The following is a 21,675-nucleotide window of genomic DNA, read 5'->3' as shown; positions in this document are numbered from 1 at the left end:
GAGCGGCTGGGCCCGTGAGCCATGGCCGCTGGGCCTGCGCGTCCGGAGCCTGTGCTCCGCAACGGGAGAGGCCACGACAGTGAGAGGCCCGCATACCGCGAAAAAAAAAACCAAAAAAAACACAGAGAAGCGTTATAATAATCGGAATTGTTTTAGTTGAACTGTAACATTACAGTGAAATGTATAAATTTCAATGGACACACACACACACACACACACACACACACACACACACGTGTAACCACATCCAGGTCAAGATACAGAACTTTATGTTCATAGCAGCACTATTTGCAGTAGCCAAGACATAGAAGCAACCTAAATGTCCATCAACGGATGAATGGATAAAGAAGATGTGGTACATATATACAATGGAATATTACTCAGCCATAAAAAAAGAATGAAATAATGCCATTTGCAGCAACATGGATGGACCTGAGATTATCATACTAAGTGAAGTAAGTTAGAGAAAGACAAATATCATATGATATCACTTATATGTGGAATCTAAATAAATGATACAAAGCAACTTATTTACAAAACAAAAATAGACTTACAGACATGGAAAACAAACATGGCTACCAAGGGGGAAAGTGGGGGAGAAATAAAGTAGGAGTTTGGGATTAACAGATATACACTACTATATATAAAATAGATAAACAACAAGGACCTACAGTATAGCACAGGAACTATATTCAATATCTTTAATAACCTATTATGGAAAAGAATATATATATACACATACATATATACATATATGTATATGTACATATACATATATGTATATATGTATGTGTATATATATATAACTGAATCACTTTGCTGTACACCTGAAACTAAACACAACATTGTAAATCAACTATACTTCAATTAAAAAAAAAAAGATACAGAACTTTTTTTTTAAACCAGGGAATTCCCCCAGGCATATGTTTTGAAATTAATTAATTTATTTATTTGGCTGTGTCGGGTCTTAGCTGCGGCACGCGGGCTCTCTAGTTGTGGCACGAGGGCTTAGTTGCCCCGCGGCATACCTTAGTTACCTAAGATACAGCGGACCCCAACCTATTTGGCACCCGGGACCGGCACCCAGGATGTTAGTTCCCTCACCAGGGATCGAACCCTCATCCCCTGCATTGGAAGGCAGATTCTTAACCACTGGACCACCAGGGAAGTCCCTGACACAGAACATTATTATCACCACAGAGGGCTTCTTCACACCCCTTCAATACTCTCTCCCAACCCATGAGTAACCACTATTTTCACTCCAATCCCCATAATTTTGCCTGTTTTTTAACTTCTCTAAACAGAATTATACAGTGTGTAGTTTACATGTCTGGCTGTGTTTACTCAATATTATGTCTGTGAGATTCATTTACACAGGTAGTAGTCATTTGTTCCTTTTTATTGCTATGTAATATTCCATTATAAGAATCTACTACAATTGATTTGTCCATTCACCTGTTGAAGGATACTTGGGTTTTTTCCAACTTCTTTATCATGAATATACACCTAGGAATGGAAATGCTAGGTCACAGGTACGGTGTACATTTAGTTTTAGTAGCTACGTCCAAACAGTTTTCCAAACTGGTTGTACCAATTTAGACTCCCGCCAGCAATGTATAAAAGTGCCAGTTGCTCCGCATCCTCACTGACACCTGGTATCGCTGCTCTTTAGGTTTAGCCATACATTATCTGTTTTAAGTTTGTAAAAGAGCTGCAGTGTGGATACTCAGCTGGTGGGGTTAAGAGCAGGTTGGAGAGAGGAAGCCGAGAGCCCAGGTAGGAGGCTAGTGCAGTTGTCCAGGGAAGACATGAAAGTGTCTGGACTGGGTGGTAATAGAGAAATCGTAGAGAAGTGGACTGATCGTGTTGTGTTCTGGAGTTGTAGCCGACGGGCCGGGCCGATGAGATGAGTGAGGAATGAGGGAAAGAGGCATCGAGGGTGAGTCTTAGATTCTTGCCTGGAAAACTTGGGTGGATGAGAGGACCATTTTCTGAGATGCAGAAGACTGAGGGAATAACTGATGCAGGATGAGGGAAGGTCAAGGGGTCACGTGTAGCTGTTTGAGTATATGATGTCTCCTGGAGCTCAGGCTCTCCTTAGAGCCTAACACGAGGCTCTAGATTCTCCACATCTTAGTATAACTGGTAGGTACCGGTTGTGTGCAGAGTGCATGCTGTCTGGGTAGCGGCTAGAGCAGCGGTCCCCAACCGATTTGGCACCCGGGACCGGTTTCGTGGAAGACAATTTTTCCGCGGAAGGGGGGCGGTATGGTTCAGGCAGTAATGCAAGTGATGGAGAGCGGCAGATGAAGCTTTGCTCACTCACCCGCCGCTCACGTCCTGCTGTGCGGCCCAGTTCCTAACAGACCGCGGACCGCTACCTGTCCGCCGCCTGGGGGTTGGGGACCCCTGGGCTAGAGAACGTGCATGCTGTCTATAGCGGACAGATCTGGGTTAGGGGCCCCGTTCTGCCCCCTCGCTCGCCCTGTAACTTGGACATTATGCTGGGACTGCCCAGCTTCCAGCTTCCACCTCACAGTGTTAGAATTCAATGAGATCACATATCCATGGCACCTGGAACGTGGAAGAACGAAAACATTCACTCTTGCAAGTCCCAGGCACTAGGTGGCGTTTCTCCCAAGGTTAGCGCCTTTTCCTCTCACCCACATTTTCAAAGTCACTCCAGAACAGCCTGGTTGAGGTAGCCCAGAGCCCCGAGAGGTGGTTCCCCCTCCCTCCCTCGGCCTTTCCTTCCCCAGGCTCAGAGAAACAGAATGCAGAACAGCAGGCGGGTTGATTCATAGACTTTTATCAGCTTTTACTCCACCGGGAGGTTTCTGCAATGACAACCGAGCCTGTACAGTACACACGTTTCACTCTGGTAAAGCTGTGGGGCACAGGAAGGCGTCCGGGAGGCCCCTGGGCGGCAGCAGGGCAGGCGTCAAGGCTAGGGGCGGGCAGCAGCCGAGACTGAACCAGTGGGCCCCAGGGTTTGGGGAGGATGATGAGAGCTGGAGTGACAAGGCTGCTGAGAGGGCTCGGGAGGAAGGGCGGCTGCAGGGAGAGGAGGGGCACATCAGCAGTAGCAGGGAGGTCCCTGTCTGTGAGGGATGGAGGTGGTGAGACACAGCGCCTGTGAATGTGCTGGGGGTGGGGAGTCTATAGACATTTTGGGGGGGGGGGCAGGAGCAAGACAGACCGCTGTATAAAAGGGACTGTACAACATAACCTATGATACACTGTTTACATATGATACAAGGCTCTTTCCCTCTTTGAGTTTTAAAAAATAAATTTACAATTCCCGAGCTTTTGGTAAAAAATATATACACTCTCAGAATAGGAACGGCAGCTGCTTTGGCTGCTTTGGCTGCTGCCTCTTCGGAAGGGAAAGAGGTGGTGCCAGAAAGGAGGGTGAGGCTGCACCAGGAAACCTCACACCGTAGCTGCCGGGAGCCCTGCACCCCTCAGCCCTGGAGGCCCGTGATGGGAGACAGAGGGGAGACAGAGAGGTAATAAAGGCATCGCCAGAGCCCAGTTTTGCCTTTCCAGTCTCTGCCGTTTCCTTCCCCACGTTGGGGGGCTGCCTGCCCCAGGTACAGCGGTCCACCCCACCCCAGCTCTGATGGAAAGGACCAAGGGGGAGTCAAGACAGGGAGGAGGATGAGACCATGTGTTGGTATCCCACAGAAGAGCCAGAAGGGAGGTGACAACTCCCTGCTTAGCCGTGGGACACCCTAACAGCAGGAGTATGGACAGCAGGCACCCCCACCCTGACACTGCCACACCTCACCCCACTGCAATGCAGACGGAGGGTCCAATAGGCAGCTTAGGCCAGTGTTTCCCTGAGCATCTTTTACCCTCTCGTGGGAGCCCACCCAGGGACCTTTGGGAGGCCCGGGGTGGCGGGGGGAAATCCTAAGGGCTGATGGGTAACCCTCCTGTCTGCCGCTGCTCCTTGCCCTCCCGAGCAGCTTCACCCACAAGCCTGGACATGTAGGGCAGCAGCGGAGCCAGGCAGGGAGTGGTGGGGCGGGGAAAGCACCCCACACTGTCCCAGCGGCAGAGTAGACAAGGGTAGCACCAAACAGAAGGACCCCCTCCCCGGCACACACAACACCCTCCCTCAACTACCAGATGCACTCCTGCTCCTTCAAAGGGGGCGCACACACACCCCCACACACGCACGCATACACCCACACAGACACAAGGTAAATATAATATTCGGGGGTCCATCTAGGGGTCCCAGCCCTGACCATGGAGAAGCCTGGCAGGTGGTGGAGAGGAAGGACGCCAATCCCTCCCGTAACTCCGCTCTGCGAGATGGGAAGGGGGGCAGCTTTCCTGCCTGCTTGGGAAGAGGAGGCTGGGAACTCCATCTCCGGAACAGACCTCTATGGGAGGGGCTGGGGAAGGAGCTGTCTGCCCACTTTCCCTGGGAGGGCAGGCACCAGCAGAGTGTGGTTTGGGCTTGAAGGAGCAAGGCGGAGAGGACTTCAGCAGGATGAACAGGCTTATGAGTCCAGGGCTAAGTCCACCCAACTCTTTCCTGCTCCCGGGGACAGAGGTCAGACGTGGGTTGGGACGTCGTGCAAAGTGCGTGAGTGCCAGGTGCCCGAGGACCCTGGTGAAGGGCCAGCCAGAACCTCCGTTCTCACTGACTATTGGCCTCCAGCTTGTAGGAGAGCTCGAAGAGGAGGTTCTGGTTGTCGATGACCTGGAACTGGCGCACGTAGGCCTTGGTCTGCAGGTGATGCGGGGAGGCCTCCATATCAAGGCCTGGGGGTGTGAGGACAGGGAGGCAGTCAGGGTGCTGGCCACCCTTCTTCCCCTACACACATACCGGCCAGAGGAGAAGGGTGTGGATTGGGACAGATGTGGGGCAGGAGGGCCCCCGGGCAGGCCAAGGAGAGAATGGAGAAATGACACATTTAAGGAAATAAACATTTAAGTGGGGACTTCTCCCAGGAACCCTCCCGGCTCAGTCAAAGCTCTACCTGCAACGCTCTCAAAACACCGCGGGTTACTCACAAAGGGGCCGGCTCCGGTATTTGCGGACGGTCCTCACTTTTTCGGCCACTGAATGCTGGGAGATGACAAGGAATGTGTCCTGAAAAGGGCACAGAAAGATGCTCCCCCTTCTAATGGTCTCCCTCCTCCAATCTCCAACTCTCTTGGTTTAACTCCCTCCAGTCCCCAGCTCTGGAGGGCCTCTAAAGGACCAAAGAAGGGGTACAATAGGGTGCCAGGTGAGGGGGAGGCAGAGTTGCCCCCCCCACCCCGAGCTGCCTGTCAGTTTTGCCCCCCGTGGGCAGGTTGTCACAGTGACACCCCCAGGGAGACAGGAGTCTGTCAGGCGAGCTGGGCGCCCTGAGGAAGGCTGTCGCCTTTAGGGGGGATGCCAGGAGAGGGCGAGGATGCCAGCCCTCCCCCACTCATGGGACTGAGGTTGGCAGTGCCACTCACCAGCTTCTCAATGTTCACCAAACCATCTACAAGGGTCTTACTCCCCTCGTGCAGGAAAGTCAGGTCTAGGGATGGGGAGAGAAGCAAATGGGTAAGAGAGGAGGTCCAAAGGGCCCTTCCCCTCCCCCACCGACCGCACTCAATCTGGGGGCGCTCCCCTCTAGGTGGGCACACACAGAGCTGAGTTCAGAGGGGACGGAGGGTCAGAATGGGGCATGGAGAGTGTGGAGAGAAGAACGTAGCTTGGAAGTGACTCTCACCTTTGAGGATCAGAGGCACGAAAGGAATCACAGGGGGTTTCATCTTGGAGATCACTTCTCGGTAGCTTTTGTGGTTCCTGCAGGGGTCCTAGCGTTTCACAGAAGAGGGATAAAGGGACAGACAGGCCCAGTGTACCCCAAAGTCATCCCCCACTCCCTCCCTCAGCCCCTGCCCTAGAAATATCTCCAATCAGATAGGGGTGTGTTTGGGTGTCTTGCTTGGGGCTCAACTGCTCTCCCCTCTCCTCCAGGGATAACAAACGCAGCAATCCTCCCATCTTCCCTCCCAGCGTGGTGGGCAAGGGCGGGCAGGGGTGGGGGGACCCAGGCACTAAAAACCTTGAAACGGAAGCTTGAGGTAAAAGGTTTATGGGCACAGAAATTCTCTGGGGTGCCAGTCCAGGGGCAGATAAAAGAGCCAAACCCACTCACTGTCAGGTTCTCAAATTTGCGGAACAAGTTCTTGAATTTCCCTGGCAGCTTCTGCAGTTCGAAGGAAGAAGAGATGTCAGAGTCTGGAGCTCCTTGGGTTTCATGGGATCTCCTGACCAATCACCAGGTGTTAGAGGGGGAAAGGGCCTGAGTGTCTCCCAGGGGGCTGGGAAGCTGGCCGGCGGGGAAGTAGAACCAGCCCTGGGCTAGGTCTGGGGAGCTTGAAGCGGCCCAGAGGAATGAGTTATTCTGGGGAAATGGAGGCCTCTGCAGATGCACGTGCCACGTACACGGCCTCACTGGGCGCTGTCTGAAATCCAAGAGCCAAGGCTGCGACCTGGCCGGGACTGCTCCTTCCCACCCCACCCCCACCCCCCAGGGGAATCCGCCTCTACTAATCTGCCCTGGGACCTGGTCCCCCAGCCCTGCTGTGTGCCCCGGCGCTGTATTTGCCAGAAGAGGGCGCCTCCTTCCAATCGGCACAAAAGCTCCCCAGAGGCGAGCAGCGGTCCCGGGAGGCCGCTTTGGGGTGAGCCCGGGATGTCAAGGTTGAGAGTGGAGGCCAAGACCCCCGAGGTGGGCCAGCACAGGTGGGAGGAGAGGAAAGGGAAGAGGTCTCATCACCTCCCAGGTGAGCCTCAGGCGGCTGACCGCGGCGTTGTCCAGCCCCATGACCACGGCGTAGAAGGACAGCAGGTCCTGGTTCTGCTTGCAGCTGCGGGGGCGGGAGGCGGGGTCAGCGGGGGCGTGGCTGGCCGTGGCCTCCCCCTCCGCGGCCGCCGCACTCACATGGCCGCGATCTTGATGAACTTCTTGAGCAGCTGCGCGCGCTTGCCCGGGGCCTCGCAGAGCAGCACCTCGGTGGCCACCCAGTGCGTGACCTCGCTGCAGCGCTGCAGCAGCAGCTCCAGGTTGGCCGTTTCCCGACGGCCGCGCTCCCCGTGGAACACGTAGTCCACGAACTCCAGCTGCACCCGCGGTGGCAGGGGGGGCCGCCAGGGCGTGGGGAGTGCGGGTGGGGAGACGGCAGTGCGAGGCGGTGAGCAGGGTAAGGCAGGAGGGCGGGGGCGGGAGGGGTGGAAAATATAAAAAAAACGGGACAGGACAGGATGCAACAGAGAGGGGGGAGAAAAGACAGCCAACATTAATAATGCTCTACCATCTACTGAACACTTACCCGGTGCCAGGCGCTTGAACCATCTGATCGACATGATTGTCCTTGCCTTATTTTCTTTAATAGTGAATATTTTACAAATTCTAACCGTGGGTCAGGTTCTGTGTAAGCAGCAATTGGATCCTGAACCACCCAGGGAGGCGGGCGGGTAAGGCGGGGTGTTTCCTCTCTCTTTGCTTTTTTTTTTTTTTTTAAGATAAAGGGAACAAAGGCTTAGAGAGGTTCTGGCGGCACATTGCCCCAGGGCATGCTGCAAGGGAGCGTCCTAACCAGAACTTTCAGCCCAGACGCTGCCTCCCTCCAGACCCCCAGCCCAGCTCCAGCCTCAATCCCCACCTCGTGTACACAGCGGAACAGCTCCCAGTGGAAGGCAGTAAGGTGGTTGGCCACGTCCTCAGGCTCCCCTCGGTGGATCTCTGTGTCTCCAGGGGAGACCTGGATCTCCTCGGGGAGGGGTACCTGGTGGCAGGCAGGGACATGGGCTGGGCTTCTGAATTTCTGCTCCTGGCCCCTCTCAGCCTTCCCTCTCAGCCAAGGCTTGTGAAGGAGTTCTTACCAGGGCCTCATAGCTGTCTCGGGTACAGGCAAACAGGTGGCTGTTGATACCCAGCGTGGTGAAGACACAGTCTTCGGTCGGCTGGAGAAGGACCTTCTCTGCAGGAGAACGAGCTGCCCCCGCTCAGCCCCGGCCCCTGTACCCTCACACACCCCAGCCACCACCGCCGTCCCCTCCAGAAACTCCCAATCCCTCACAGACGTGTTCTAGACTAACAGGACTCATATCATCACCAGTTTATGCCATATTTATCTGACATTTCTCAAAAAATGAGTTCTCCTGCATTTATAACCTCCTTTTGGCTCCCACCCTTCCTTATAGCTCTTCTCTTAGTCTATCATCCCTGTGACACTGGGAAAGCAGGAATTTTTTTTTTCTGAATTAGAGGAAAATAAGGCTATGACTACATTGCAGGGTTTTTGCTTGAGGCCCACCCTGTGTCTTTGGCCTCAAAAACGTAGCATCCTTAGATGCTCGTGGAAGTTAAAGGACAAGATCCCAATGTGAGTAAGAGGCAAGCACCCAGAGCAGCATCCAAGCGTCCTGGACCACTGCTTCCCCAGTTTTAAAGTACTTAGGAGTCACCCGGGGATCTTGTTAAAACGCACATTCTGATTCTGCAGGTCTGGAGTGGGGTCTGAGACACTGCATTTGTAGCAAGCTCCCAGGTGATGTGCATGTGTCTGGTCCCGGGACCACACTTGGAGTAGCAGCCAGGGCCTAGAATTCAGTCTTTACTCCTGCCCCAAGGCACTGGGCTTGTGAGTTTCTTTTCTTGTGCCCCACTCCCCACAGCCCAGCTCCTTCTGATCCTCACCTCCTGAGGAGGCCACAGCTACCAGGATGAGGGAATCCTCACGCCCTGCAGGCTCCTCTGAGTACTGCAACTTCTCCGTCACAGAGCCCAGAATGTCCTGCACAGATGCTGAGAGGCGGCTGCGTATGGTCACGTAGGAGTGGTCAGGCATATAGACCCGGCAGAAGACTGGATAGAGACCGGGAGGTGGCTTTTCACCAGTGGGCAGAACGGCAGCATCAGCACGGTTCCCTCCCGGGCACCTCTGTTCCCCACCCCACCCCAACCTGAAATTAGTTGGCCTCTGAAAAATATGCTGTGAGAAGGACTGGTTCTATGACACAGGGAGACTCCACAGAGGGTGCCCGAGATCCGGAGACCCCTCAGGGCCCCCGGAGCCACTAAGGAAGCCCTGCCCCTCCTACGGTCCACACTCACTCTCATCGGAACCCCGGAAGGCCACGCGGGTCTGCAGACAGGAGTCTATCCGACGGAAGTGGCGGAAGAGTGGCTTCACCTGCTTGCTGGGCAGCTGGCTCTCGTCCGGGATCCTGGTGTGGACACAGCTGGGCATCAGGAAGCCCTGCCAGGCATACTGCATGCAAGGCAGGCAACATCAATGAGGGATATCAGAACTGGTCAAGGATGCCCCGGCATCAGGTTCAGAGAGTGGTGAAGGGGGTAAGAAGAGAGGACGATGGCCAGCATGGGACAACTGTCTGAATGACCCAAATCAAATGCCACCTCTTCCGTGAAATCTCTATCCATCCCACCCACCAGGAGAGGTCACCATTTGGTCTTAATAGCTGTAGGACATTGGGCTAATATTTGTTTATGTTCATGTCTTATCTCTTTTACAAGATTGAGAGCTGACTGAATTTTATTTTCATCCTACAGGTCTAGCACACTGCCTGGCACATGGTAGGTGTAGGTCATCAGCTGTTTGCTGAATTTTGCCAATAAGAACTTCACAGTCTGGGGGACTTCCCCAGTGGTGCAGCAGTTAAGAATCCGCCTGCCAGTGCAGGGGACACGGTTCAAGCCCTGGTCCAGAAAGATCTCACATGCCGCAGAGCAACTAAGCCTGTGCTCCACAACTACTGAGGCTGTGCTCTAGAGCCTATGAGCCACAACTACTGAGCCCGTGTGCCACAACTACTGAAGCCCACGCGCCTAGAGCCTATGCTCCTCAACAAGAGAAGCCACTGCAATGAGAGGCCCATGCACCTCAACGAAGAGCAGCCCCCGCTCGCTGCAACTAGAGAAAGCCTGCGCGCAGCTACGAAGACCCAACGCAGCCAAAAATAAAATAAATTAAAAAAAAAAAAAGAACTTCACGGTCTGGGAGGGAGGCAGACGTGCATACAGCTACATCTAACACGAGGCAGGAGGTGTTAGGTGATATAATAAAGGTAAGAGAAGAGTTACGTTGGTATGGGGGAGGGACAGCTACTGCTAAAAGATGCCTTCACTGGGAGGATGGCATTTGACCTGGACCTTGAAGGACAACAGGAAGAGAAGGGGGTGGGAGGAGGGCATGCTGGGGTGAACCACATAAGTGACAGCAGGAAGTTGGGAACACAAAGGTGTTCATGGAATGGTGGGGTGTATAGGGAGTGTCACGGGTGAAGGGGGATGAGGGAGATGAGATGGGAAGGATGACCAGAAGGCAGAAAGAGAGAGTCTAGGATGTTGCAACTTTATCTTGTAGGCAGTGGGGGGCCGTGGATATTTTTGGAACAGAAGCACAATGTTGTCAAGTTTGAAAGATCTCTCTGGGGTCAGCATAAGAAAGACACAAAACCATAAGCTGAAGCCCTGGATGGGAGGCTGTGGCGATAATCCAGGTGAGAGATAATGACGCCTAAATGAGGGTTATGATGGTGGAATGGAGCAGAGAGAAACTGAAAGGGCTGAAAAGATGGAGGGATGGATGCAGTAGTGTCCTGAAGCCAGCTCACACTCGTTCATGAAAGCAGATTGTTAAATTTTGGGGAGTTTTGCCAACTGGTTTTAAACATAGCCATTCAAAAATTAATCATACATATATATGTAAACTTATATATATATAAAATATATAATTATATATAAACATAGATATATATATATATGTTTTATAAACTTACAGCCAAATTATTACCCAAAAAGTAGTTTCCTAATTGTTTCACTACCTTTTACTCTTATCTATGCTCTTCAGGTTAGTTACGTCTGTTGGATTTATATGGTGAAGATAGTACCTAATGGCCTGCTACTGCACATCTCTTCCCAACTTCACATTCAGTGATGTCATCCTGGTAGCTTGGAATCAACCACAGTGAGAGAATTTACACCATGGGAATCAGCAAAAGCTATAAACCAGGGCTCTTTTTCCCTGAAGTGCTGGTTGTTCAATATTTATCAGTACACAATTGGATTGACAAATAAATGGATGGGAGAATGGACCCCAAAAATGACAGTGCTTTGTGCTACTCTCCAGTAAGAGAAAGGGAATGAAATAAAAGCATCTTGGAGCCCAAAGGCCACAGGCACTCAGCCCTGTAATAGAGGAATAAGGGGGATTTCTTTCCTGTCCCCTCCCCCAGCCTATTCCCTCACTTTAGCTCCACTGTTTCTACAAGCTGGTGCAGCCTCAGTGTGTCCTCTCGCAGGTCCTGGTAAAGGGACTCATCCTTCATAATCAGCAGGTACAGATCCTGCAGAGATGAGGAGAGAGAAGGTGAGGGCAGGGGTCTCAAGCAGCACTCTCTGCAAGGGCGGGGCAGGGTCTCCATGCCTTCGAGCACAGAAGAACCGTACATGCTAAGGCTCACTGGCATCATTTCCTTCCAGGTACCCAGCTTGAGAAGTATGGTTCCTTCAAAGGGGCCCCCTTCCAGAGCAAACAGCCTGCTCACCCACCTTCTCATCCCAGGCCCACCTTGATGATGCGGCCAGCCCCCTCTTCCTCCTGCAGCAGCCCCTGGTAGGTATCCAAGAAATGAAGGAGCATGGCTAGACAGGCCTGCTTCCGGCCAAGTCCCTCGGGGCCCTCCATGCCTCCTGCCCAAACAAAGCTGACCCTTAAGTTAAGAAAAAGCCCTGGGCAGGCAGATCTGAGGACACGGGGAAGGGATATGGGAGGCAATGGGAGGCAAGGCTACCCCTAAAACTTCTCTGGGTTTGGGGCCATGGAGAAAGGGGCTCCAAGGGCCCTTGGAACCAAGACCACCTCATGCCCTAGCCCAGGTTTTTGCCAGAGTAGGTAGGGATGGCACCCACTTGACCACATACAGCTCCTGCTCCTGCCTGTTTGAATTTCACCCAAGAAAATTCACTAGAAGCTACTCTGCCTGGACCCACCCAACCCCTGATCAGCCCACAGCCTGGAGCTTACAGCAGGCTGATAAAGGCCAATGGTGCTAACCACAAGCCTGACCATACTTCAGTGTAAGGCCTGGTGTTTCTAAGAGAGCCTATGATATTCTACTCACTGGCCTGACGTTTACAATTAGGTCCTAGAGTAACTTGGTGAGAGGCCCTATGAATAGCCCAGCCAGTGGCTTGTCTCTAGTAGACCCCACTGAAGCACGGCCATGACCTGATGTTTACATCAGACCCTGTAATAACTCACTGGGCAACCAGATGTTTAGAGCAATAATTCAGTGGAGAGAGGCACTCTTAATAGAGTAATAACACCTTACATCTATACAGGGCTCAGCAGTCTCCAGAGCACTCCCACATCTGCTGTCAGAATGGTCTCCACAGCAGCCCCATAGAGAGGCAGGGCAGGTGCTATTTACCCCCGTTTTACAGAAGAGGAAACTGAGGCCCTAGGAGGTTAGGTGAGCTGCCCAAGGTCACACAGCTGGTGAGTGAAAAACCTGGAATTGAAGGGCTTCCCTGGTGGCGCAGTGGTTGAGAGTCCGCCTGCCGATGCAGGGGACACGGGTTCGTGCCCCGGTCCCGGAGGGTCCCACATGCCGTGGAGCGGCCGGGCCCGTGAGCCATGGCCGCTGAGCCTGCGCGTCCGGAGCCTGTGCTCCGCAGCGGGAGAGGCCACAGCAGTGAGAGGCCCGCGTACCGCAAAAAAAAAAAAAACCCGGAATTGAAACCCAGGTGTGTTTTCTAGGGAAGAGCTTAGACCCTCACATCACATGTGGGGTGAGGGGGGGTGGCTCCCTCCTGACCTCCCCTTTTGCAAGCTCCACAAAAGGATATTACTGGTGTAGCTCCTGCAGAAACTTCTCCGTGGGAAGGAAAAGAGAATGGGTGAGGACGATGTCATCCAGCAGGATATCTGTAGAGAGCAATTGCCACCACTGATGTCGGGAGGGCACTTCCAGGACCCAATTTGACACTCACCACCCTCTCTCTTGCCTCCGAGGGCAAATTCTCTTTAGCCAGGCTGGAGCCCCAGCCACCTGCCCCGTCACGCTCTGCAGACACACGCGCGCACACACACACGTGAAGGTTCTGGGCAGCCGCTGCGGGGGTGGGGTTGGCAGCTGCCAAGGCGGCTGGAGAGAAGGAGGGGGCGCGCTTGCATGGCCACGCCCACTTCTCTCCAATGTGTGTGGGAAGCTGGTCAGTTAATACACCAAGCTTGAGATCTGCCTGAAAAAAAGAGGAAGAGGTGGCCCCCAGAAGTGTCTCTAGACAAAGAACTTTTAAGCACAGAGGTTAGGGTCAGTGTGTGTGTGTGTGTGTGTGTGTGTGTGTGTGTGTGTGTCTGTGTGTGTGTGTGTGTGTGTGTGTGTGTGTGTGTCCCTCCGACCCTCCTCACTCCCTACCTAACAGATCTGAGTTCCAACTAGGCAGGTGAGAACCAGCCCCATTCAAAGGGAGAGGGAGCGACTGCCATCTCTTTGATCCCAAAGCCTTTAAATAGAAAGCCTGTGTCCTCCAGATGCCCAGGGGTGGAAGAGTTAATGATGGAAGGGTGGAGGGGAGTGGTTCCTCACCACCACCCTTTCCCCCTCCACACCCCCATGTGGGCCTGGCTCAGCCAGTCAGCCAGGTACAAGGTCGCCCTGACTTGCAGCCAGCCCTGGGGTGGGGCAGGGCGGCCTGGCACACAGAGACAGGCAGGGTTCGGGGAGGGAGCCAGGTGTCCTCACCAGGACAGGTTAGGGCCAGGTCCCCAGGTACTGCCCCAGGGCAAAACCAAGGCTTCTGATGACCCCCGGGTCACCATCCCCTGGCCTCCAGTTCCAGCCATGAAGGTGGAGCAGGAGAATTAACACAAGATCCTCTACTTCAACTACTTCATTTCACAAATGAAAAACTGAGGCCCAGAGCTGGGAGGGACTTGTCTTGTCTGGAGCTGGAGTAAGAACCCAGACTCCTGAGTCTTTGTTCTTTTCTCACCATGCCTGAGGCGAGCAGAGCGTCAGAGTACAGTGGGCAGGTGGGGCTGCTTAGACGTTTGAGAGCCTCTGGTTAGTTTGGGGTACCTTCTGTAAGTCCTCTCCTCCCACACGCCCTGGGAGGGAACCGAGATGGCTTAAGAACATTGGTTATATTGGAGAATATCAGAGTGGCAGGTTAAGCTGATTCTCATTCACTCTGGGACTGGTCTGGGGTTCCCCAAAGCAGTTACTCTGGGGATCCAGCCTGCCAGTCCAGATAATACGGTGACAATCAGTTCAAGAGTCCTTCCCCAGTGGAGACTGAGCAGCGTCTGTGGCACCAGGGCCCTGCCCCTGCGGAAGGGGAAAGACAGTTTTTCCCTTTTCCTCTCTGCCCAGTTTTTAAAGTGAGTCTGAGCCCCCCAGCCCTGACCCTCAGCTCCAGGGATGGGGACGAGGAATAGGGATGCCCAAAATCTTTCCTCTACTCTTTATCTCACAGGACAGCTAAACAGAGCAAAGGAAGAGGAACGTGGGGGCAGAGTGGGGGAGATGCTGCTATGGGGGCTACAGCTTGGCGTCTGTCTCTTCCAAGGCAGGCTCTGGTCCAATGTACAGCCTCCCCAGGGAATGTGTCATAGAGACATAGGGTGTGTGGTGTAGGCGGGAAGTTATGGTTAAGAGAGCTGTGTGTGTCTGATATTTTTCTAATTAAATCCAAAAGGTGTCAGCTCCCCAGGGCAACTACAACCTGAGCCAAGGAGAGTACCTGGGTGTTGAGAAAAATCTAGGGGAGTGGAGCCCCATTCCACACACCTAGGTTAGGACTCCCTGCAAAGGTCTGGGAGCAAAGCGTGAAACCCCATCTTTAGGCCCTCAACCAGGGCTCCCAATCCTCAGACCCTGCTGGGCTTAGTGAAATGCCGAGAGCTAGCCCTAAAGACCCTCCGGTCTTCTACCTCAGCCACTAACCAGCAATCTGAGGCCTCAGTTTCCTCAGAATCCCCTTAGTAGGGGTGCTGGTGGGGAGTGGCAAAATAGCATCATCATTCAGGGAGTAAGCCTCTCAGGGTGCGGTTATTTTTTAAAGAGGCCATGTGCTGAGGCCTGCCACCGGAAGGGTGGGAGTCGGAGAGGTTCAGACCCCCCGGGATGCTGCAGGGCCCTGATGTCTGCCCAGCTGCCTCTCCCCCAACAAATACCTTCTGAGTCAGCCCCCAACTAGAATACCTCCCTCCCCCCAAGCTGCTAAGGACAATGCATCCCTTTGCCGGAGCCCAAAAGGCAGCTTGGGCCGTGTGCCTGTCTGGCACTGCCCCACTGAGTGGGCAAGCCCTCTGCTCTGGGGCTTCTAAATGGAATCAGGGACTCCAGGAAGGTCTTTTGGGGCTTGGCCACCTCTAGGGGGCTGCACTGACTGGTCTGGGCAGCTTCCATCTTGGTGTGTCAGGCCCTAATTTTGGGCCACAGAAGGAGGTAGTCAGCATCAGGGACCCATGAGGGTCTAGATGAAATGTCCAGGTGAGAGGAAGGGTGGCTTAAGGAGAGAAAGGGGTTCAGCTTCTTCTGCAGCCGTGGGTGAGGCTGCTACAGGGAGGAAGGTGGCACTGCCACTTCTCTGCTGCAGAAAGGTCTGTTCCTCCCATAGGCCCCCAGCTGACCACTCAACCCCCACCCCACGCCGAGGCTCGGCATAGGGCAAACCCCACCCACCGTCCAAGGGCAAAGGAAGAGGAACCAGGTGGCAACCCCCTACTCCAGGATGGATGAGCCAGCCACCCCTTACCTGAGGCGGCGCTGTCCCTGGTGACCCCTCCGGCCAGCCGCTCCAGAACCCGGTTCAGAAGATGCTCCGGCCGCTCGGGGGCGCCCAGGGGGGCCCAGGGTGGGGAAGTCAGAGGCTCGCCCGGGGACAGCTCGTCTGAGGAGTATGAGGAAGGAGAGCGCAGGGGCCCCCCTCCCCCGAGAGGCCCGGGCCCCGGCACCTCCTCCAGCTGCAGCCAGCAGGGCCCCCCGCTGCCGAGATCCTCCGCGACCCCCGCCGGCTCTCCTCCGTCCTCCTCTGGGGGCTGCTCCAGACCCGGCTCGGCCAGGGGCTCCCGGAGGAAAGCTGGGAGCAGCAGACGAGACACGCTCTGACGCCGCTGCAGCGGCCGCGGTCCCCCGGCTAGACCGCCGCCCCCGCCAGGTCCCCCACCCCCTCCAGGCCCGCCGCAGCTCCCCGGACCCCCGCCGGGACCTCCCGCCACCGTTCGCCCCGCCAGCTGCGACGTCTGCTTCTTCAGAAATTTCTCCAGAGGCTTCATGTCCCCCCCCGCCCCTCTGCGCGGGGCCGCCGGGGGACCCAGGTGTCCCAGGCACGGGCGGGGGGGTGGGGACACGGTGCTCAGAGCCGGAGGGTCAGAGCGGAGGGCCGTGCCAGGCGCCGGACTGGGGGCCAGAGGTGCCCGAGGTTCGCTGGCCGGAGTCCAGTGGCCAGGGACCGGGGGAGGTGCCAGAGGGAAGAAGTGCCCGCTCTTAGTGGCCCCCCATGCCGGCTGCAGCGCACGCGGCCCGAAGGGTGGTTAGGCTGCGGGGCCGGTGCCCAAGGCTCTGCGCTCCTGGGCCGGGCTGCGGCGGCAGAGGCAGCGGGCGGAGCGCAAGGCTGAGAGGACGCAGCGGCGGCGGCGGCGGCGGCGGCGGCGGCGGCGGCAGCGGCGGCGGTGGCGGCGGCTGCGCTCCCGGCCGGGAGGAAGGTGGCAGAACTGAGACCGCGCCCCCTCCTCCAGTCCCCGCCCAGTCCCCGCCCCTACCCTAAATGGGCCCGCCCCCTGGGCCGCGCCAGGCTTCAACTTGGGGCTGACCGCGAGGGAAACAGTAAGGGCTGACTGGCATTGGGTTCAGAGCAGACGCAGACATTAAGGACAAGGGTGGGTAAGGGAGTAATTTACCAGTGGAGAGGGGGTTCCTGGCTCGAGGCTTACGAGGACTCTTGGTATCATTGCAAAGAACCAGGCTGAACCTTGACTCACCTACCTGTATTCAGGTGAGGTCTACAAAAATTGATGATTGGGTGTCCATCACTCTCGATCTCGATTGTGTGCTCTGTTGCCATACTCACTGGAATATGTGGTCTTTATCTTGCTTCTGTAAGAAGGGATGGGAAGGCCTCGGGTGGATTGGCATTGGAACTGGGGGCGGTACCCATCTACCCTTTCTGGTAGGGCACCATAGGTGGTGAGGGCCTGGCTTGTGAGAGGCAGGTACTGGCAGGCAGGTAGGAGCCAGGCAGGGAGCAGCAGGTTGTGGCAGGTCTAATAGGGTGAAGAGAAGAGACGGTAGGCAGGTGAAGGAGATCAGGGGCACAAGGGCACCTGAGCCTACTGGCAGCAGGAGGAAGCAGAGCCCTGGAGATGGGTGACAAGCTCTAGAACTGCCAACCAACACCATCAGGCACAGAGAGCCCCTCCGGAGGTGACATAACCATGGAGTGGGGAAAGTGGTACCGAATTTGCACTCCAAATAATCCTTATTCCTGATCCTATGCCCAGAGCATTCTGTCCCTAAGGATACACTGTCCCAGGAGGAGGGGTGTATAGAGACACGCGCAGTGTAAGCACATCACGGTTAAGGTAACAAGGTGGGAGAGTGGCACCAGGCAACAGACGGGTCGAGGTTCCTTGGACAATGCCCCACCTCTGTTTACCGTACACGGACCAGGCAGGGACAGGAATGCTAAAGGCTGGGAGTGGTGGTAGAACTGAATAGGGTGTGTATTACACATGTGTCACTGTGTGTGCTTATCTGGTCCTACGTGTACAAGAGCATGTGTTCACAGAAATAAAGCTTTGCACACCCATCTGTTTGTGGATTTGCAAAAAGGAACAGTAAAAAAAAAAGGAGCAAGCACAATTTTGGCTAAGAAGCTAGAATAAAGATCAAAGTATCAGTTTCCTGGACCCACTTTCTTGGATACCCTAATATCCCTGGGGTTAAGAGGGGAAACTGGCTGGAGTGGCTTGGAGCTCCCCAGGCATTTTATGAACCAAGTAAGAAGAGGGGAGAGCTCCACTCCCAGCACATGCCACAGTTACCAGATTAAACTGGTTGCCTTGGTAACGTCCTCTCTGGGCAGGATTTGGGATTGTCGGCTAGGAAGGGGGAAGAATTGGGCAGTGTGGAGGGTGTAGGGGCTGCAAATAAAAGGGTCAAAGAGACTTCTGGAAACTGGAATGTGGGGAAACAGGACCTCAGCACCCTCCAACTACTCAAGGATGTCAGGCATAGACTAAGTTCAAGACCTTGAATCAGAGAGGAAAACCAGCATCGAGATATGGTCCTCCTAGAACAGCAGTGGTTCTCACCCCAATTGCACACTGTAATCCAGGGAACTTTTCAAAAATACTGTTCCCCAGGCCACACCTCAAATCAATTAAATCAGATCTCTGAGGTAGGGCCAAGGTTTATGGTATTTTTTAAAAGATCCCCAAGTGATTCATATAGCCAGGGTTGAAAATCACAGCCCTAGAGGGACAACCCAACCTAAGTGGGCTGCAGATGCTGGGAGACAACTTGGGGATTCTAAATCCTTGGCTCTTCTGAGTCTCCCACAAGGCCTGTGCGCCGACCTTTTGGGGAGGATTGTTGGCAGGGCATCTACACTCCATGAAGAAATAGAGGGAGAGAGGGTGGTATGATTAACACCTGTAAGGAGACGGAAGCAAAAAAACTGTGAGAGCCCAGCCCATGGACTTCTGGAAGGGGATAGGGCAGGGCGACCTAAGGCAGATCCGTCTGCCCCTTAACACTCGCCTTCTTTCTGCCCACTTAGAGGCAGGCCGGGAGGGCAGAGAACCTGGGGGCTTTGCTGAGCTTGAGTTTCTTCTTGCTGAGCTGGTTACCAGGGCAACAGAGAGAGCAATGGGATCTAACCGCAGGACTGGAGAATCAAGAGGCAGGGGTGAGGGGGAAATATCATGCTCATTCCTCCTGCCAGCAACGCACCCCCAAGGCTGGCTGGCATTCTTTGGATGACCCCAAGAGATCAGGCCCATAGTTACCCATCACTCTGCAGGGCAGAAGGTAAGTAAACGGACATGAATCAAAGAGGAATTAGGGCTGAGGGTCAGAAGAGTCAATGGTTCTCTGGCTGTGGCAACAGCACCAAAGGGTACAGGAGGGAGTCCCAACTGTCATTTAAAATGCACCATGATGCCCATGCCCCCAGTGTACAAAGACTTGTGGGACCCAAGGACAGATGCTGTCAGCTCCACACTGAATTCAAATGCTTCCCCACACCAGGGATAGCCTTTGTAGTAAACTTCCACACCACCCAGGACCTGGTGGATCTGGAGGAGGAAACAGTCAACTCAAAGCTAGCTACCAAGTGGCCTAGGTAACTGGGAGCGTGAGCCAGAGCTGGTCTTTCAATTGCCCCTCTTCTTTACTTGTACTGATAGGAGCCTCTCTCTCATACTGTGGTCCTTGATACTTCAGTGCCAGCGCAAATTTTCCTTTTCAAGAGAACAGCTAGCTATTTGCACCTTCCCCTCATCCAAGACCTGGTACAGTTGTACTGACATGTGGGGCATCACCCTGGGAAACTTACTTGCCAAGCACAAAGGAAGGCATATGAGGGTTACTAGCTCTTCATGTAGGTAAGCAACATCTCACTAGTTTTTCTGTCCCTTGAACTTCCAATCTAAGAGACTGCATATCCTGGTGTCTATGTGGCAATGGGGTTAAGAAAATTAATAGGGAGTACAGTCATTTGTGGCCTCATAGGGGGTCCTCACCTCTCTGAGCTTCCATTTCACAATTCTGAGTTGGCTCAAGCTGGGACTATGAATCTAGGGAATCAGGGGGTCCCCTTCCCTCCCTCCCAAATCAAGACTCATGCAAAACACTGGCAAAGGAGCCAAGTTCACATGTCTAAATTTTATTTTCTCCAAGTCACAATGCCAATCACATATGTGCACCCTTTAAAACAGTAACAAACAAGAACAATACACATGGAGAAACTCTTGCAACAAAACACAGTGGACCAACAGAGACAACTGTCACAGTGTCTTAAGGTCTGGGAAACTGGGCATGTGGCCCACTGGCTTGAGGAGACATCAGGTTTAAGGCAAAGGGAACAGCCTACAAAAGGCACAACCATCAGCCACCCCTGGAATAATCTCTTAGTTGTTTCCTCCTTGGGGGTTACAGCTTGAGTGCCTCTTTCCCCTCCCAGCCCTGTGACTCAGAGTGGTTAAGCCAGCTGCTGAAGAGAAGGAATAGAATTAGTGACATTACTTGGGGAGAGACACAGCTGCCACCTTCTCCCTCAGGTTCTGTAGGACAGGGACAATGGCCAAGTTACCCCTGGCAGTCACAAGTGCTGCAGGAACAGGAATCTCTTCCAAAGAGGCAGCAGGGGAGTGGTTCAGTGCCATAGATAATAAGGAAAGGAGGGAGGAGCCCTTGCCCTGTAAAGTGACTGGCTTCCTTAGGCTTTAGGCCCAGGTGTGGTATCCTCTGTCTGCAAGGACAGGAGTAAAACTTAGGGAAAACAAGGTAGTAACATCTAAAACACTTGTAGCAGGAAAGACATGGAGAAGAGCAATTGCAAAGGACAGGGAAGACCGCTGGCTAATATCTGCCTCTAGAGAGATGCATTGGTCCACAGCAACTGGAAGGGGTGTGGTAGAAAGGATGTAAAGAAAAGCAGAGCCCTCTAATTCCACTTACCTCAAAGACTGAGCCCTGAGGACTGTGTGAATACACACCCCTAAGGTGCAAAGGGTCTCACTCCACCCTCCCTTTCTCACTAAAGCATCTAGTTTGCCATCTCTCTCCACTGTTGAGACTTCGCCCTTAGTAGAGAACTGAAGTCTACCAGAGTAGAGACTGATGGAGGCCCAGAATTCTGAAAACCGAAGTCAAGGAGGACTCCTACCACACACTTTGAGATCTTCTCCACAACGGGACACTCTGTGCAGACAGCTATGTTTCCATAGGGTTAGAAGAGCTAAGAGAGTCCAAGTATACAATAACAAAGGCCAACCAAAAATGAGAGGACAGCTCTTTGTAGACTTGGTGGGGGAAGACTGGCTGGTAAGGTCTCAATTATCTGGGATGCAGGGAAGAGCCAAAAGGGAACCCAGAGAAGCTAGCAAACCAGAGAATGAACTTGTTTCATTTAAAGGCAGAGAGAGAGAAGGAGGGGGTGGGGCGCGGGGTTTAAAGGAATATTAATTTAAGAATAGCAAGCCAGGCTTTAAAAACGAACATCTTAGAAAACAAAACAGGATGGAGCGTCCCTGGGAGCAGCAGATGCTTGAATTTCCCAGGAGAAAGTGAAGAAGAGCAAAAGATGTGGGCTCCTAGATGTAGACTCAGAAGCCTGAGCTGTCTGGATCTCTGCTCCTCGGAGCACAGCCAACTCAAAGAAAGACTGAAAACGGGAGGAAGTCCACTTGTTTCTCCCTTTCTCCAACAGAGCCTATCCTCAGAGGAAGGCAGGGGTTCCCCCCATTCAGCTGCTTGCTGGTAGGAGCCATCCTATATCTTCGAAGCCCTCCTGGTAGCAGACAGCTGGTTGTTTTCTATCCTGGGTTCTCACCTCTGCTGTCCTGACAGGGGTGAGAAAAAGAGAACCACAGAAGTGTTAGTGGACCTTTTGGGCATTTATAAGCTATTTTCAA

General features: G+C 53.8%; 1 protein-coding gene across 3 annotated transcripts; it reads right to left on the bottom strand.

The window, feature by feature from the left end:
* Positions 1–926: 926 nt before the first annotated feature.
* Positions 927–16,314, bottom strand: RAPGEFL1 (Rap guanine nucleotide exchange factor like 1). 3 transcript variants are annotated; one of them, XM_055083595.1, is made up of 16 exons: positions 15,795–16,314; positions 12,879–12,957; positions 11,599–11,734; positions 11,277–11,374; positions 9,120–9,232; positions 8,703–8,870; positions 7,886–7,983; positions 7,666–7,788; positions 6,945–7,123; positions 6,780–6,870; positions 6,156–6,206; positions 5,724–5,811; positions 5,464–5,528; positions 5,029–5,083; positions 4,660–4,776; positions 927–3,054 (listed from the first exon to the last, which is right to left on the bottom strand). In XM_055083595.1, exons 1-16 carry the CDS (start codon positions 16,312–16,314, stop codon positions 2,948–2,950), a joined length of 2,088 nt encoding a protein of 695 aa, XP_054939570.1. In that variant the 3' UTR covers positions 927–2,947. The 3 variants fall into 3 exon arrangements, with proteins under 3 accessions (XP_054939570.1, XP_028342957.1, XP_028342959.1); XM_028487156.2 differs by having other exon boundaries at positions 927–4,776; XM_028487158.2 differs by lacking the exon at positions 4,660–4,776.
* Between the last annotated feature and the right edge of the window lie 5,361 nt (positions 16,315–21,675).

This window comes from Physeter macrocephalus, unplaced genomic scaffold, assembly GCF_002837175.3.
Source record: "Physeter macrocephalus isolate SW-GA unplaced genomic scaffold, ASM283717v5 random_1120, whole genome shotgun sequence".
NCBI lineage: Eukaryota > Metazoa > Chordata > Mammalia > Artiodactyla > Physeteridae > Physeter > Physeter macrocephalus.
This window is presented reverse-complemented; position numbering and strand designations above follow the sequence as displayed.